We start from the raw sequence: 19,310 nt of genomic DNA on the forward strand, positions 1-19,310 counted from the left end.
ATGTGCGGCTATGTGGTCTAGTGGTATGACACTCGCTTTCGTATCGGAAGGTCCTGGGTTCGAGCCTCGCTCGGTGCATAGTTGAGTCCTTGGAGTGGGCTCTTTACTCACATTGTCTCATCGTACTCAGGTGTAAAATGAATACCTGGCCATAAACAGCGTTCCTTCTGTCGGGAAAAACAATTGTTATATCAGGCGTCAAGTCCCGTCCTAAATGTTCAATGTTGCTGTTGGCCAGCGACCCCTTGTAAAATGCTTTGAGCACGTTTCGTGGATATTGCGCTACATAAAAGCTCAATTTAAAAAAAAAATTATTTATTTTAGCAAAGAAAAAAAGTCGATCAATATGATTTTTTAGAAGCAACTGTGCTCGTAATAAAGACCACAGCTTTATTCTTTCTGTTGAGTATGGAACCAATAAGGCCGTTGTTAGGCAGGTTGTGACGTCACACTTTTTGTCCCTATTTATCACAGCATATTTAGTGTGGGGTTCAATGTTTACAAGAGTTGATGATCTCCAGTATTGTTACTTTTTGCTGTACGGTACCCTTCTCATTTATAAACATTGTGAGTTATGTTCATAAAATACCATTGTGATATCCTTTGCATTGTACGAAGTGCACACCACTCAATGTAGACTGTCCATGTTTCATACCGTAATGGAATAATATAATGCAACAAACGCCCACTTTATCACCACTGCCACTGTTTAAACCTCCATCATCATCATCATCATCATCATCATCATCATCATCATCATCATCATCATCATCATCATAACAACCACCACCATCACCACCACCACCACATAATCATCATCATCATCATCATCATCATCATCATCATCATCATCATCATCATCATCATTATCATAACAACCACCACCATCACCACCACCGCCACATAACCATCATCATCATCATCATCATCATCATCATCATCATCATCATCATCGTCAACATCATCTTCACCATAACCACCACCACTACCAGTATAACCACAGTCATCATCATGTTCCGTGTTGTTATGGATTCTCCAATGTGGGTGAAAAAACCCCCAATAATATTATACCATTTATGTATTTTGAAATGGCAAACATTAAAAAATAATCACTACCTTCTGAGTATAATGTCAGTCCATCGTAAAGTACTTTCTGTCTGATTTATATTAGACCTCTTCTTCCATTTCGATGAGATTGACCTTATCTCTCATCAAAAGTCCCAATGAATGCAATAATTATGGGTATAGTATTATAGATTACATAATATATGTGGCTTGTCGTCTTAAAGTAGTATTATCTAGGAGTAAACCGGTGGTCTAAAATTATTCGAAAGTTAAAATGACCAGAACTGTGACCCACAGGTTTTTTTTCTAAATTCCATTAATAAATTAACTAATTTATTTATTATTATAAGTAGTAGTAGTAGTAGGAGTAGTAGTAGTAGTAGTAGTAGTAGTAGTAGTAGTAGTAGTAGTAGTAGTAGTAGTAGTAGTAGTAGTAGTAGTAGTAGTAGTAGTATTACTATTTTTTAAAAATTATTATTACTATTATTATTTTTAGACTGGAATTTTAATGATTCGTTCTCAATAACTTCTACCAATAAGACTATAAACGTTTAAGGATACACATTATAGTTTTGAGTCTTGCTACGTTATATCTTTAAACTAGGTATATGTTTATCATTATACTCACGGTGAATGTGAATGTTGTCAATCAGCCATGGTGCATTGCAAACCTGATACAGCGAACTCGGATCCAATCCAACAAATATCTGGGGGAAATATCCTGGTTTATTTATATATTTGTATATTCATTTTTTTACATCAATAAACATTACTGATCGAATGTGTTGCGTGGACCGAAAGCGTGGGTGACTTGGATGTAACGAAAACCGCGCGTCGGTTCCGACGCCTTCGATATATCCGGGTTGACCTGTTTCAACATGACCTTGAAAGCAAAGTTGACTGTCGATAATTAAATTGGATCATTTGTTGTTTATGATTGAATAAACCTTGAATGATTGTTATTGCATGTAACTATTATTGGTACCCATTCAATATATCTAATATTATATTAACATTATTTGGTTGCTTGGTCTTTTTTTTTATTGAACACACACACACACACATAATCTCTCTCTCTCTCTCTCTCTCTCTCTCTCTCTCTCTCTCTCTCTCTCTATATATATATATATATATATATATATATATATATATATATATATATATATATATATCTTCCTTTCTTTCCCTCCCTTCTCTCTTTCTTACTTTCTCTCACTTTTTCTCTCTTTCTTACTTTTCTCTCTCTCTCTCTCTCTCTCTCTCTCTCTCTCTCTCTCTCTCTCTCTCTCTCTCTCTCTCTCTCTTACTCTTGTTTATTTTTCTTCATTCTTTCCCCATTTTGTTTCTTTTTCATTTTCTTTATCATATTGATTTGTGACTTCTTGAAGACGATCACATGACAATGAAGACACGGGGGCAAGGAGACAATAACGAAACAACATTGGGATGGCCACAAGGCAGACGCTCTACAATCAACGTAATCCACAACTCCATTATAATTTTAAAGATGGCATCAACCATAGTAACTATCTTGAATAGGTACCTCTCGCGACTTCTTGATTGACATGATGTCAACATGCAAACACCACGAATGTTTATTGGCGAATTCTATTCTCAACACAAACATGTTGTTGCAGGGAGACCATAGAGACATTGAGTAAGCTCTGATACTGGATGATTTCTGAATCACTGCCGAATAGTGAGAGCGGGTTGGTGGTGGGGCATACACCATTCTCACATCTCTCATTCTTCTTCTTCTAGTAGTAGTAGTAGTAGTAGTAGTAGTAGTAGTAGTAGTAGTAGTAGTAGTAATAGTAGTAGTAGTAGTAGTAGTAGTAGTAGTAGTAGTAGTAGTAGTAGTATAGTAGTAGTAGTAGTAGTAGTAGTAGTAGTAGTAGTATAGTAGTAGTGTGGTGGTAGTAGTAGTATAGTAGTAGTAGTAGTAGTAGTAGTAGTAGTAAGTAGTAGTAGTAGTAGTAGTAGTAGTAGTAGTATAGTAGTGTAGTAGTAGTAGTAGTAGTAGTAGTAGTAGTAGTAGTAGTAGTGTAGTAGTAGTAGTAGTATAGTAGTAGTAGTAGTAGTAGTAGTAGTAGTAGTAGTAGTAGTAGTGGTAGTAGTTGTAGTAGTAGTAGTGTAGTAGTAGTAGTAGTAGTAGTAGTAGTAGTAGTAGTAATAGTAGTAGTAGTAGTAGTAGTAGTGGAAGAAGAAGAAGAAGAAGAAGAAGAAGAAGAAGAAGAAGAAGAAGAAGAAGAGGAGGAGGAGAATGAGAAGGAGGAAGAGGAGGAGAATGAGGAGGAGGAGGAGGAGGAAGAGGAGGAGGAAGAGGAGGAGGAAGAGGAGGAGGAGGAGGAGGAAGAGGAGAGGGAGGAGGAGTAGGAGGAGAAGAAGAAGAAGAAGAAGAAGAAGAAGAAGAAGAAGAAGAAGAAGAAGAAGAAGAAGAAGAAGAAGAAGAAGAAGAAGAAGACGAGAGGGGAGGAGGAGGCGGAGGAGGAAGAGGAGGAGGAGGAAGAGAACTTACTATAATCAAGACTTAAATTGATGCGAAAAGCATGGCAGACAAAAAAGCCTCAAAGACAAATTGATGTGTTGAAGTTACCTCAAATCGATGACTTACCGACTATATTGTTGTATTCAATCATCCATCAGACTTCACGTCTATCATTCAATAGGTTGCCTGGCTCAGCGGTATGACTTTTATTTCGTCTTTGAAAAGTACCGAGTTCAACTATTGTATCACCGTCGCTTCGCCCTAGCTCACTTTGAGGCGCTTCATTGTGGCGGACGCCTGATTTATTCGAATCTTCCCTTGGAATAGTCCCTAAACAAAAATTAGACTACCCCTTGGTGATGAATTTAAAAAAAAGTTAATTGTCTGTAAGCTTAACATTTTACAATAAGATCATATTATCTCCCGTACCCGTCCTTTCCCAACCGGCGACCTTAGTTTATTGAATCTGAAGCTGAATGTTACTCGAAGAATAGAACAATTGATAGATTATATAAGAGAGAAATAAGTAAATGCCTAAATAAATGAATAATAAATAGATAAACGATTAATTAGATAAATAGATAGATAAATAAATAAGTAAATAGATACATATATACATACATAAAACATAGATCTATAAATAAATAAATAAATAAATAAATAAATAAATAAATAAATAAATAAATAAATAAATAAATTTAAAAAAAAAATAAAAAATAAAAAAGCGAAAATTAAAAGTATGGAGACGAATCAAAGAGTAGCAGGGGAGGTTACTCTACATAATAGTTCCATGATAACTAAGTACAGAACACGTAAACTTGACTTTGTTGATATCTGAGTAAAGGCAAACCAACCCAGACGTTTGTCACTGATCAGAATAAATCTGTAATAATGTGTAATTTCAGATTAAAATCAGTCACATGAGTATATTTCAAGTTTGTTGAAGGTAACCTAATCGAATCTAGATCGTGTGTAAATCGAGTGTATGCTTCCAAATGCCAATACTTCCAACTTCATCTTCCAAATTCCCGCAGTCTGCTGTACACCATCGCCGTCTTTTATTTTTCTTTTCTCTTACTTTAACGTTAACTTTAAAGCCCATTTGAATGTAAGTCTTTTTTAAAATCATAAGATGGCAGTATCAACATACTTTCCAGTTTAGATGTAGGCAATGAAGATATGTAGTTAAGTTTACGAAGTGGGTGGCCACAGCGTAATACGCAACCGTTACTGCCCCCATTCCTCGCAGCGTAGTGAGCGAAATTTTCCACCAGGTTACCGGGCGTGTCAAAGGTCACATCCGGTAAGTCGACCGTGGCGCCAACCGCGAAGTCGTGGTCGTTTTGTTCGATTGTGAATTGTGACTCTTCGAGTTCCGAGCATCAACAAACTTGCAGTTAAATGCAGTTAAGCAATTGCAGACTGAGACCAACACCTTTTTTACTCGCCAGGATTCTGTAAAGGTAAGAATTTGTCTTTTCTTTTATTTGATCAAGGCTAGGACAGTGTGTACTCGACCGATGGCGATATGATGATGATGTGATTGTGGATAGAGATGAATGATGAATGAATGAATGTGTGTGGTCTGCATGCCAATGTGATCGTTATGGATTAATCCTTCGTTGATTTTACTTCTATTCTAATACTGTGTAGATCTAGTGTAACTGTAACAACTAGGCAGTTTTTAGTGAGCAGCAGCAGTGGAAGCCGTACCGGCGGTGACACAATTTTTAGAACTTTGGAGTGAAATGCCTCATGATCATGATAATGACGATGAATATAGATTAGATCTATATACAGTATTGTCCAATAATGAGAAACGATATTATCATCATTAGTACTATTACTTTTTTTTTTCAATTTATTTATTTATTTATTATTATTATTAATATTATTATTATTATTATTATTATTATTATTATTATTATTATTATTATTAACTTAAGCAATGACATTGGTATGTGCCATTTTCACTGCAGAGAATTTAATTATTTTTTTTTTTTCATCGACAGCTAACATGAAAGAATTCAGTTGACCATACTGGTTTTCTGACAATCAAGAAAGATAGTTGGCTCAAGTGTGTTGTGGCAATCTTATCAATCAGCAAACCATCATCTTTGCCAGCAGAGCAGAGTATCTGCATGCTTTTCTTGAAACTGGTTAGTAATGTTTTCAAATCTTCATGGCGCCTTTACATTTGTATTGGTGATCAATACAGTACACTCGAACACGGAAATTTCGAACAAGTCGGGACCATGACCATGCCTGTTTGTTCGAGATTTCCGTGTTTTCGAATTTTCCAAATTGAGTATTTTACAGAGGATTTGAATTTGAGGGAGGTAAATGTGGGTGGTCTTGATAAAATTCATATTATAATTATAATGATAGCGCTCCGTTATTATGAACTCTGTCGAGAGTCGATAGTGAGACTATTCAATTTCCTTTTCTCAGCCAGTTCGAGACAATCAATTCGTGGGTAAAAAATTCAACATCGCAAAGGAATGTCCACTTTGTTCGAGATTTTCATTTTGCCAATACTAACGAAATAGAGGGATTGAAACTGGGAATTTTACCAACTTTGAGATTTGCATGCTCAATGTAAATTCTCGTTTTTCTAAATGAAAATGACAAAGGATTATTTGAATTGAGTTACTACTGCATTTATTAACTTAATAGAGTTTGTTGTCAAGACTTTTGTCCTGTATGTAATGCGAACAAAATTTCAACTATGTTGGTGAAAACGATGACCATTTAAAGAAAAAATTGGTATGTCTTTGACAAATTCATTTTATGACAATGATTTTAATTATATAGCCATTTCCAAAAATTGCTACGTAATGAAATGTCTCTTTTTTATTTCCATTTTTCAAACCAGAGCAAGATCAACCCTCTTTGTGGAACTACAGAAAAAGCAGTGCAAACATGTGGTGTTGATTTTTCCTGTATTGAGACGAAAGAAATTTTTTTTCTAGGAGTTTGCGAAAGCAAATTGCTCTTTATTTGGTGCTAGATCTATTTTCACCATTTAGCTGTTTTCTTGTTTAAAATAGATTTTATTTTGCAGTTCAAATTGATTAGATACTTCTCTCACAAGCGGCATTTTAAAAAATTGAAAAATAAGGGTAGTGCTTAAAATCATATTTTGCGAAATCATATTTTGAGAATTTTTGATAATTAGTTTTTGTGATTACAATTGCGATGATGAATTCGTAAGGTATAAATCATATTTGACCACAAAATTAGAGTAAGGTAATATAAAAAATTTTCAGCATTTAATTTCTTAGGGAATGGGTTAGCGAATCATTTATACATTTTGTAGTCAAATCAGTCTCCACAATTTTCGTGTTTTCTTGTCCTATGATGGTCATTATTTTGAAAATTTTATGGATCAGCTTATGTCAAATTAGTGCTTTCTCAAATTTCCTTTGTATGTCATTTTCTGATTTTCTAACAACCATAAAAATGTCATTTTCCTTTAGATTATTTTCAGATTTGTTCAGAATCTTTTTTATGATGTCTTTTGCATCATGATGGAAGCATTTTGGGGTAAATTAAAATTTAGAGGATTTTTTAATTTTAGAAATTATTTTTTTCCTGTCGACCTGCGCCACAATTACAGTCGAAATTTAAAAGATATTGTAAAGAATTTATTTTGTAGACTAGTGGTAAACTCTTCCATCATGATGTAGTTATTTATGTAATAAACATTGTGTGTAAATTTGAAAGAAATTTATATGCTTGTTTTTGGTGCATCTGATCAATGTTAGAAATTTTAGGGTTTTACAACTAATCTTAGTCTATAGGGTGTCCCTGTAAAATGTAAAAAAAAATAATTAAAGACTTGGTTTTTTTTGGTGTTTATCTTCACATTATTAGTTTCTGAGATTAACTATAAAGCATATTTGACCACCAAATTATTTTTTTTTAAAATGAAAAATTGAGATCATTCAATATTTTTTTCTGAGCGATATGGGTTAGCGAATCAATTATTTTTCTAATTTCTTTTCAGAACTTGATCAATTTACATTTTCTTGTTCCATATTGATTATACTTTGGTATTTTGATGGACGTTATCTACAAAATTAGCTTGTTTATCAAATTAAAGAAAGATTATGTTTTTTCTCAAAATTCCATTTTGCATCATTTCCTGATTTTCTGACATTCATATCTGGATTGTTTTCCAATAGTCTTCCAATTTGGTCAGAATCTTTCGTATGATGGGTTTTGCATCATGATGGATTTGGTTTTGGGCTAGACTAAAATTTAGTGGTTTTATGAACTTTTAAATTGGATTAAATTGCCTGTCATTCTGTGCCAAATTTTCAATCGTAATCGAAGAACAATTCAATAAATAAATTAATTAAAATTTTCAAGTCTTGCTAAACCTTTACATCATGATGAAGCTATTGTCGGAGACAGTGTGTGCAAATTTGGAAGGTATTCGTTGGTTTTCGATGCATCACTGTAGAAAATTGGGGGGAGGGGGTTGGTCTGATTTTAGCCTATATTGTCTGTGTCATTGAAGTCATTTAAACATATTGAGCTTTTTAAATGCTGTAGTGCAATATCCACTAAATGTGCTCGAAGCGCTTTACAAGGGGTCCCTGGTCAACAGCAATATTTAACATATAGGATAGGACATGACGCCTGTTATGCGATATTACAATTTTTCGGACAGAGACAACACCGTTAACGACCAGGTACTCATTTTACACCCGAGTACGGTGAGAGAATGTGAGTAAAGATCTGAAAGCGAGTGTCATACCATAAGACCACACAGCCACACATTTAAGTTTTTAGCTTTTTTTGTGTGTGTGTTTGTGTTAATCATTAAATTAGACCTCCTACCACCTAAAAATAATAGGGGAATACCAATATTGGCACTGCGAGATAAAAAATGGACTTTTGACTACAGGTTCTCCTTTACGGTGAAACATTTCCTAGCTCAGATGTTTTAAGCGGACTAGTGCGTTCCAATGTGGGATAAATTTTTTTTCATAATGCATGTAAATTGTATTCACTGCCATTGGTGACATATAATTTGACTGCTTAGTTCTGATCTCCAGTGCTATTACACACTGCATCCCCACCACCAGTGCGCATCTTTTAAATATCAAACCACCAACAAAGTTAGGAAAGAGAGGAAGACCAAAAGGTGTTGGAATTACTGTTTTAGGTTTACCGAAGAAAAGGAGGATTTAAAAAAATGAATCTAGATTAGAAGATCCCCCAAGAGAGCTAAGCAGTGGGCCAACTGACTAGACAAGATGTCTTCGTTGTATCCGTTGGTTCCACAATGTTTGCATTCATTTGCCTGACAGTAATTCTTATGTTTGTAAATTTTGTGCATGTTCTTAAATAATCACCAGAAATGCATAAAGTTCTCATTTATGTAACACATTTCTTGGAGTATGTTATGCCCTACTTTCTTTACATGACTCTACTCTATCCCTTGTAACTATTTTGCTTTATCGGAAATTTCTTGTTGCAGCGCCGACTGCACACGCTTGTCTTTTTCAGAGTCACTGGAGAGTATGGCATAAGGTGCTGGGGGTTGTTTTTTTCTTTTGGGCTTTTTAGTTTTATATTTATTTGCTTACCAGTAGTCAGGTTTTTATTAAATTAATTAATCATGGTTTGATATTGAAGTTTATTCTTCCCTCATTTTCCCAAGTCAAGGTGTACCTATGTGCTGAGGACTGCGTGGCTGCAGGGGTGTGCAGTTGCTAACGTGGAATGGGTGGGGGGGGGGGAACTAAATCCCAAGTCAAGGTGTTTCGTCGTGCCTCTGATGTGTTTTTTTTTTTTTTTCTCAATTATGTTACTGATGAACAGTACATTGCAATGGTGATATTCTTATCATGAAATATTTGGCATGGGCGTTTGGTTTATGCCTTCAGTTTCGATGTCAATGTTTGTTCTATATTGAATTTGAATCTTTTATTACAGTAATAAATTGTATTCCTTGCTGGTTGTGGCGGATATTGCAATCCTACTACATGTCTTGATTTTTTTATTCGTTTTACTTGTACCTACTTCATTACTATTAGCCACCTGTTTGTGTAATAAACCACTGAGTCCCTGCCACCTGTGCTATTGTTCCATCTCTCTCTCTTGGTCCCTACCACCAGTGCTATTATTATCAACTGAGTCAGTCCCTACCACCAGCCCTATAACCCACTGACTCCCTTCCACCAGTGCTATTAGCCACGGAGCCCCTTCCACCAGCCCTATTATTAGCCACTGTCCCTTCATCAGTGCTATTACCCACTGAGTGCCTAGCATCGGTGCGATTAGCCACTGAGTCCCTACCATCAGTGCTATTAGCCACTGAGTCCCTACCATCAGTGCTATTACCCATTGAGTCCCTATCATCAGCCCTATTAGCCACTGAGTCCCTACCATCAGTGCTATTACTATTACCCATTGAGTCCCTATTAGCCACTGAGTCCCTACCATCAGTGCTATTACTATTACCCATTGAGTCCCTATCACCATCCCTATTAGCCACTGAGTCCCTACCATCAGTGATATTACCCATTGAGTCCCTATCACCATCCCTATTAGCCACTGAGTCCCTACCATCAGTGATATTACCCATTGAGTCCCTATCATCAGCCCTATTAGCCACTGAGTCCCTACCATCAGTGCTATTACTATTACCCATTGAGTCCCTATCACCAGCCCTATTAGCCACTGAGTCCCTACCATCAGTACTATTACCCATTGAGTCCCTATCACCAGCCCTATTAGCCACCGAGTCCCTATCACCAGTGCTATTAGTCACTGAGTCCCTACCACCAGTGTTATTATTAACCGAGTCCCTACCATCAGTGCTATTAGCCATTGAGTCCCTACCACCAGTGCTATTACCCACTGAGTCCCTACCACCAGTGCTATTAGCCACTGAGTCCCTACCACCAGCCCTATTAGCCACTGAGTCCCTATCATCAGTGCTATTAGTCACTGAGTCCCTATCATCATTGCTGTTAGCCAATGAGTCCCTATCATCAGTGCTATTAGTCACTGAGTCCCTATCATCAGTGCTGTTAGCCATTGAGTCCCTATCATCAGTGCTCTTAGCCATTGAGTCCCTACCACCAGTGCTATTACCCACTGAGTCCCTACCACCAGTGCTATTAGCCACTGAGTCCCTACCACCAGCCCTATTAGCCACTGAGTCCCTATCATCAGTGCTATTAGTCACTGAGTCCCTATCATCAGTGCTGTTAGCCATTGAGTCCCTACCACCAGTGCTATTAGTCACTGAGTCCCTACCACCAGTGCTATTAGCCACTGAGTCCCTACCATCAGTGCTATCACCCATTGAGTCCCTATCACCAGCCCTATTAGCCACTGAGTCCCTACCATCAGTGCTATTACTATTACCCATTGAGTCCCTATCACCAGCCCTATTAGCCACTGAGTCCCTACCATCAGTACTATTACCCATTGAGTCCCTATCACCAGCCCTATTAGCCACTGAGTCCCTACCATCAGTGATATTACCCATTGAGTCCCTATCATCAGCCCTATTAGCCACTGAGTCCCTACCATCAGTGCTATTACTATTACCCATTGAGTCCCTATCACCAGCCCTATTAGCCACTGAGTCCCTACCATCAGTGCTATTACCCATTGAGTCCCTATCACCAGACCAGCCCTATTAGCCACCGAGTCCCTATCACCAGTGCTATTAGTCACTGAGTCCCTACCACCAGTGCTATTACCCACTGAGTCCCTACCACCAGTGCTATTAGCCACTGAGTCCCTACCACCAGCCCTATTAGCCACTGAGTCCCTATCATCAGTGCTATTAGTCACTGAGTCCCTATCATCAGTGCTGTTAGCCAATGAGTCCCTATCATCAGTGCTATTAGTCACTGAGTCCCTATCATCAGTGCTGTTAGCCATTGAGTCCCTATCATCAGTGCTATTAGTCACTGAGTCCCTATCATCAGTGCTATTAGCCATTGAGTCCCTACCACCAGTGCTATTAGCCACTGAGTCCCTACCACCAGCCCTATTAGCCACTGAGTCCCTATCATCAGTGCTATTAGTCACTGAGTCCCTATCATCAGTGCTATTAGTCACTGAGTCCCTATCATCAGTGCTGTTAGCCATTGAGTCCCTATCATCAGTGCTGTTAGCCACTGAGTCCCTATCATCAGTGCTGTTAGCCATTGAGTCCCTATCATCAGTGCTGTTAGCCACTGAGTCCCTATTATCAGTGCTGTTAGCCACTGAGTCCCTATCATCAGTGCTGTTAGCCACTGAGTCCCTTCCACCAGCGCTATTAGCCATCGGTTCCCAGCAACCAGTGCTATTATCAACCGAGTCCCTACCAACAGTGCTATTATCCACTAAGTCTCTCCCACAAATGCTTTTGTTCTCTCTCTCTCTCTCTCTCTCTCTCTCTCTCTCTCTCTCTCTCTCTCTCTCTCTCTCTCTCTCTCTCTCTCTCTCTCTCTCTCTATCTGTGTGTGTGTGTGTAAAAATACAGATCTGTCCATCTATTCCTTCCTTTCCAGTCATCAAAAGTGGCCATTCATTTCCTTCACGAAGTTCCGGACACCGCACAAACACCTCTTCCCCAGCCCATTCTAATCCACATAGTTATCACATTACTACTACTACTACTACTACTACTACTACTACTACTACTACTACTACCACTACTACTACTACTACTACTACTACTACTACTACTACTACTACTACTACTACTACTACTACTACTACTACTACTACTACTACTACTACCAATATCATTACTACTACTACTACTAGATACGATTAATATATTTCTAACAAGTATCTCTTTTATTTTACTCATTTTTCGTCTTTCTATAAACTGACCTGCTCTTAATGTTCATGTGTGAAACAGCCTTGGGAATCTACTCACAACGTATGGTACACCACCGTTTCCTTTATACTTCAATCACCCAACAGTGCAACGCTGCATTTGTCATATTTACACCACTTGTTTGTTTTGCCGACGAAGGATTTGAGCCCCAACGGTACATTGATTCTACTTTTTCCATCCAATATCTTTCATTTTTCACCATTTCGTTTGTATTTTTACATCGTCAGATAATACAATTACAATTGGAAGTAGTGCTGCGTAGCATTTAAAAAAAGTTATTGTAGTAGTAGTAGTAGTAGTAGTAGTAGTAGTAGTAGTAGTAGTAGTAGTAGTAGTAGTAGTAGTAGTAGTAGTAGTAGTAGTAATAGTAAGAGGAGGAGGAGGTTAATTGGAAGCATGCGGCGTTTGTGGGATTTAAACAAAATTTTGGACTCATAATCGAGAAACAAAACCGAGCCACAAAATACAAAAATCTGGATGCTAAACGGAAAATGGATTTATAACAGCCATCGGAAACTTCGTAACGTTTTACGCTCTACTCTACCTATCTACGCTGCAGCTACCATCTCGGCAAGTGGGTGGTAGCGTAATAAAATCTGGATGCGAAACGGAAAATGGATTTATAACAGCCATCGGAAACTTCGTAACGTTTTACGCTCTACCTATCTACGCTGCACTACCATCTCCGCAAGTTGGTGGTAGCGTAATAAAATCTGGATGCTAAACGGAAAATGGATTTATAACAGCCATCGGAAACTTCGTAACGTTTTACGCTCTACCTTTCTACGCTGCAGCTACCATCTCGGCAAGTGGGTGGTAGCGTAATAAAATCTGGATGCTAAACGGAAAATGGATTTATAACAGCCATCGGAAACTTCGTAACGTTTTACGCTCTACCTTTCTACGCTGCAGCTACCATCTCGGCAAGTGGGTGGTAGCGTAATAAAATCTGGATGCGAAACGGAAAATGGATTTATAACAGCCATCGGAAACTTCGTAACGTTTTACGCCCTACCTTTCTACGCTGCAGCTACCATCTCGGCAAGTGGGTGGTAGCGTAATAAAATCTGGATGCGAAACGGAAAATGGATTTATAACAGCCATCGGAAACTTCGTAACGTTTTACGCTCTACTCTACCTATCTACGCTGCAGCTACCATCTCGGCAAGTGGGTGGTAGCGTAATACGCTGCACCTACTACCGTTTCTTTCCCACAACGTAACGCGCGATGTTTACCATCCCGTGGTCACCGTCGCGTAGCACGCAGTGTCTACCAGCGGCCTTAAGTTTAAGGCTTTAACTTTAAGTTAGTCGGGTCCGGGTATTATTTTATTGATGGCATGGCTGCATGGCTGGGGCATTCATTTCTTCACTCATTAGTCATTAGAATTCTGCTATTTATGAGTATGGCTGGCTAAAACAAAAAGGCTAAGGACTAATGGTTAACGGTGATACTACTTAACACTCTCAAATGACTGAGATTTCCGAACTCCCTTCTTCATATATGGCATATATATGCATATAATATGCAACTAAGTTACGCTGTGATTATCCCCAGACACCTGTCTGGGGATAATAAAAATTCGTTATCCCCAGACACCTGTCTGGGGATAACGAATTTTCATTATCCCCAGACGCATATTTGAAACTCCGCTCTTTTAAACAATTATCCACATTCCAGAATATGGAATGTTTCCAGATGCACATAGAAATCAGGAAAGTTAATAAAATATCTATAAAAACATAAAATTAACCAACATTAAAATCAGTTGTTACTACATATACACAATATGCGTCGACCTCGAAGTGGGTGTCATGGCCGAATGGTTTAGTCGTCTGCCCTGGAAGTTTGACCATAATCGACGTTGTGGGTTCGAATCCTGGTAACGTCACTTTTTTTTTTTTTTTAATTCCGTCTTCTTTTTACAGAACGTTGAAAGGGATAAATGTCCCGTCCATCCTTCCCCCACCTCTTTTTTTTATTATTAAACTCTCACTCTCTATCTCTCTCTCTCTCTCTCTCTCTCTCTCTCTCTCTCTCTCTCTCTCTCTCTCTCTCTCTCTCTCTCTCTCTCTCTCTATCTATCTATCTATCTCTCTCTCTCGTTTTTTTTCTAGTTTCTAGCAAATATATTCGTCCCCACTCCGATCTCAAATAGTGTCTAAAAAGAATAAATAATTAAAAAGCAAACAAACAGAAATATTCAGAGAGCGACCAAATGGTCAGATAGAGGAGAAAAAAAAACAATAACTGTTTTAAAAATAAAAACAATTTAAGAAATTCATGCTCAGAAACGGAACATTTACATAAAGGTTTAGCAAACAAAAAACTCTAAGGTTTAGGTCAAAATATAAATTAAAAAAAAAAGAAAAAAGAGAGATTTCCCTCGGAGCAGGGAATAGTGTTAACAATAATAATAATAATAATAATAATAATAATAATAATAATAATAATAATAATAATAATAATAATAATAATAATAAAAATATTAAAAATAAAAATAATAGTAATAGTATGATAATAAGAGTATTAATAATAAAAATAATATTATTATTGATAATAATACAATAATGATTATGATGGTAATAGTAATAATAATAACATAACAATTATTACAATTATTATTATTATTATTATTATTATTATTATTATTATTATTATTATTATTATTATTATTATTATTATTATTATTATTATTATTATTATTATTATTAATATTATTATCATTTGACCAAAACAAAAAAAAAAACAATAATAGATCTAGAGCAAATTAAATAATGAAATAATGTTATTGGAGAAATAAAAAATTCAACTGATTAAAAAAACTCTTGCTCGGAACTCGGAACAAAAGTGAAAACAATGAAAATCAATTGGGAAGAAAGAAAGAAAAAGAAAAAAAAGAAAAAGTGTGTGTGTGTGTGGGGGGGGGGGGGGGGGGGCGGACGCAGCTAAAAGGAGTAAAATGAAAGGTGGCCTAACCCACTGAGCTGTCTATCCACACCGCTGTCGGAATATCTTAAATTCATATATGAGCTAAACATATTTCCACCATTTTTGCTTCCTTGTTTTGGTAGTTATTTTCATCTCTGATTCGAATAAAAATATGTTGTTGGATCTAGTTTTGTGGACGTGTGATACTAAATTGTTTTGTCTTGTGCGAAGCAGACAGGAAAATAACAGGTGTCGGTTTTGGACTTTGGGGCGAACAACACCATGGCCTAGGAATTCGTCCGCGAAATAAAAAATAATTCCCGGTCGTCCCCAAAATTGTGGCCAGAATGAGCAAATTATAGAAACAAGAGATGATCAATAAAGTTAACAGGTAGGTAGGTAGTGAAAATTTAAATGGTTGGTGGACTATGAACAGATTTGATGATTAACAACTTTCTTCCTGGTTGAAAATAAAAAGTCGAATTGCCAGTTTGACGTTTTCAGATCAAAGTAACAAAAGAAATTTCATTGATCCATTTGCTTTAAAATAATTTTGTAAAAAGAGCTGGATTTGACATTTGATCCCTATTTACTTTCATCTTGTGTTAAATATCACTTGATATATTAACTGTTTTGGGACATAACCAGTAGTATTTTTTCCAGAATATTTGGTATTTTTCACGCCTAGTTTGGCATTTTGCATAAAATCTTTCTGCCCACTTGCTACATGCGTCTGGGGATAACCAATTTTTGTTATCCCCAGACAGGCGTCTGGGAATAATGACAGCCACTAAGTTAACTTAAGGTTGCCACCTTCTTAGACTTAGACTCAAAATACTAAAATTTATGCAAATAATATATTCATCCAAATCCAAGTCAGCTTCCCAATCACAATCTCAGTGAATTTGGGGTTTGAACATGAAAAAGATGTTCCATTATGATTCCTTCCACATCATACCATACCTCATACTCATACTACTAATAAATAGATACCACTTCCTCCATAGTTACTGTACAAAAATTATGACTTTGTTATATTTCGGAGGTAGTTTATTAGATAGAATGAAATCGTAATTATGATGGATAATGCATTTTCATGGATTCTACTTGCCAATCCTTGCTCAATGTACTTCACATTGCCCTAGTTATTCCCCCAGGAGGCCATATGGAACAAAGTTTTTTACTTATACAGCCAGGGTCGTCTTTTAGGCATCCTTTTTGTTCAAGGCACTTCAACAAAAACCACAACTTTCTAGTCATTGATCAATTTATATCTGAGCGGAATGAAGAGGGGGGAGGGGGGGGGGGGGGGGGGGGGAGGAGGGGGTGATTATTGTCACCCATCCACTTACTGACTACGCTTTACATGGCTTGAATTTGTTAAGCGCAATTGGGGCTGCCTAAAGCAAGCCCCTGTACTGCTCACCCATTTGTACGTTGAGGCAGAGCATTTTTTTTTTGGTTGTTCTTTTTATTTTTTAATGAGCTTATAGGTGGAATTCAACAAAACTAAATTTAATATCTTTTCCTTAAACTTAAAATGTTTAGAACGTTCAGTCAATGCAAACGATGATTTTACAGAGAATAAAAGCAAATAAATAGTTTCTCTTGAATTCTAACTTAATTGGGCTATCAAATTTAAGGCAATAGATGCCTACATGGTTGAATAAAAAATGTCGAATTACAAATCAAATGTTTCTTTTCATAGTTTCATTCAAATTCAAAACAGTAGACGTATATGTTTACCACTCACAACAGCTTCGATCCCAAAACCTTTAAAAAAAACCCCCAAAAAACCAGTCTTCATATCCATTTTCACATGGCCCTAATGGTCCAATGAAAACACAAGGCCAAAGGGCCACTACTCAATAATACACATCAAAATCAAACAAAAGGAGTCAACTTCAGTTGTCTCCCCTATCATAGATTAGCTTTTAACACATTGTTGCGTGAACCAGACAACCAGGGTTAAACTGTAAATTGTCACCATAGCAATTACTTACTTGATTTACTGTACTTGAGTTTTGATTTCGACTCTTTCTCTTCCAGATTCTAATATATTTGAAACATTTCCCAGCAAATTATGATTATTTTGAAGAAGTGACCATACTTTAACAAAGATGGTGCGGAGATTTAACAATGGACTTCCAGGCAGTAGTCTGAAGCCATCGTCGGGGTAAGTAAGGACTTTAAACATAGATAGTGCTCAGAAGCATTGCTGAAGGATTCTTTGTTTTGTGTCATGTGATCTTATTATAGAATATTATTAAATAAGGAATTGTATTGCTCATTGAAGTCTTGCCAATAGATGGTGTGGCTGTGTAGTCTAGTGGTATGACAATGGTCTTTGGATTGGAAAGTATAGGATTCGAACACTGGGAGGTGCATAGTTGAGTCCTTGCAAAAGGCTCTTTACTCACTTTCTCTCACCGTACTCAGGTGTAAAATGAGTGAGTATCTGGTTGTTAACAGAGCTGTCTCTGTCCAAAAAAAATTAGTGTTGTAATATCGCTTAACAGGTGTCTTGTCTCGTCCGACATCATGTTAAGTGTTGCTGTTGGTTTGGGACCCTTTGTGAAGCGCTTTGACCATGTTTAGTTGATATTGTGCTATATAAATGCTCAAGTTTTAAGAAAGTTCTTGTTTCATTATTTTGAAAATGTTGAGTTTTATTTGTTATAATGTATGATGATAATAATAATAATAATAATAATAATAATAATAATAATAATAATAATAATAATAATAATAATAATAATAATAATAATAATAATAATAATAATAATAATAATAATAATAATAATAATAATTTCCTGTTTTTGATTATTTCAGCTTAGCACTGTATGTGACCTTACTGATTGTCTCCAAATTCCTGAAAGCTGTTGGACTTTTCTTGGCCTACGACTTACTCAAGCTTATCCCGAGCATTATTTTTCTCTTCCTCCTTAAATTTGGGTGAGCTGATTGATTTGAGTTGTATTTGGTTATGGATTTCCATTTTAGAACACGCCATAATAATTCTCTGCAACTTTGTGGTCTTGTGGTATGACACTCACCTTTGGATTGAAAGATCCTGGGTTCGAGTACTGCTCTAAGCGGTGCATAGTTGAGTCCTTGGAAACGGCTCTTTACTCACATTCTCTCACAGTACTCAGGTGTTAAAGTTGTCTCTGTTTGAAAAAATGTATCGTCGTCTATTAGGCGTCATATCTTGTTCTACACATTAAGTGTTGCTGTTGGCCAGAGACACCTTGTAAAGCACCTTAAACACATTATTGGATATTGCACTATATAAAAACTCAATTAAAAAAAAAATATTATATTTTAAAAAAAGATTTAAACCTAGGCTCCGAGTTAACAAAGACAGAAAATTTGTTGTATCAGGTAATTAGAGAAAAAAGATATTATCATGACTTTATTATGATTTAATTATGTTTTATCTAAAATGTAGTCTTTCAGAGCCATTAGTCCTAAGGAACCAGAGTTTTTTTTTAACTGACTCTCTCCCATCCACCCAGCAATGATTGGGTAGCTAGGTCTGTTAGATCTGGTGGAAAGTACTTTGAATAGTCTCACGTCCAATCCAAAGGATAGCAAGTAACTGCTATTGTCCGTTTCGCTCTATAGAAACCGGAATAAACTTTGACCCCCGAGCCTAATGGCTCCGAAGCACTGCTGAAGGATTCTTTGTTTTGTGTCATGTGATCTTATTACAGAATATTACCAAATAAGGACAGCGTGGCTCAGCAGTACTGTCTTTACTTAGTACCCAAAAGGTACTGAGTTCGATTACCTGCTGCTGCCTTGCCCTAGCATAATCTGTGGCTCTGCACTACTACGACTGGCGCTTGGGTTATTCCAGTCTTCTATAGAAACGGGAATAAACTTCGGCCCCTGAGCCTAATGGCTCCATAGCACTGCTGAAGGATTCTTTGTTTTGTGTCATGTGATCTTATTAC

General features: G+C 36.8%; 2 protein-coding genes across 4 annotated transcripts in view; both read left to right on the forward strand.

Moving 5' to 3' along the window:
* The window catches only part of LOC144965024 (tetraspanin-33-like), a 29,741-nt gene extending 27,658 nt beyond the window's left edge, over positions 1-2,083 (forward strand). For all 3 annotated transcript variants that reach the window (XM_078899886.1, XM_078899884.1, XM_078899885.1), the window contains one exon: positions 1-2,083. This exon is cut by the window's left edge and continues 569 nt beyond it. The gene's annotated coding sequence lies outside the window, so the exon portion shown is untranslated.
* A 2,226-nt stretch (positions 2,084-4,309) lies between these two features.
* LOC144965027 (proton-coupled zinc antiporter SLC30A5-like) overlaps positions 4,310-19,310 on the forward strand; it is a 33,857-nt gene continuing 18,856 nt past the window's right edge. Inside the window, exons 1-3 of the mRNA XM_078899888.1 lie at positions 4,310-4,499; positions 17,401-17,527; positions 18,184-18,306. Of these exons, the coding sequence (XP_078756014.1) occupies positions 17,472-17,527; positions 18,184-18,306 (179 nt within the window). The 5' untranslated portion in view covers positions 4,310-4,499; positions 17,401-17,471. The remainder of the gene's footprint in view (positions 4,500-17,400; positions 17,528-18,183; positions 18,307-19,310) is intronic.

Source organism: Berghia stephanieae, chromosome 2, assembly GCF_034508935.2.
Source record: "Berghia stephanieae isolate SIO BIC M18660-M18661 chromosome 2, UCSD_Bste_1.3, whole genome shotgun sequence".
Lineage (NCBI taxonomy): Eukaryota > Metazoa > Mollusca > Gastropoda > Nudibranchia > Aeolidiidae > Berghia > Berghia stephanieae.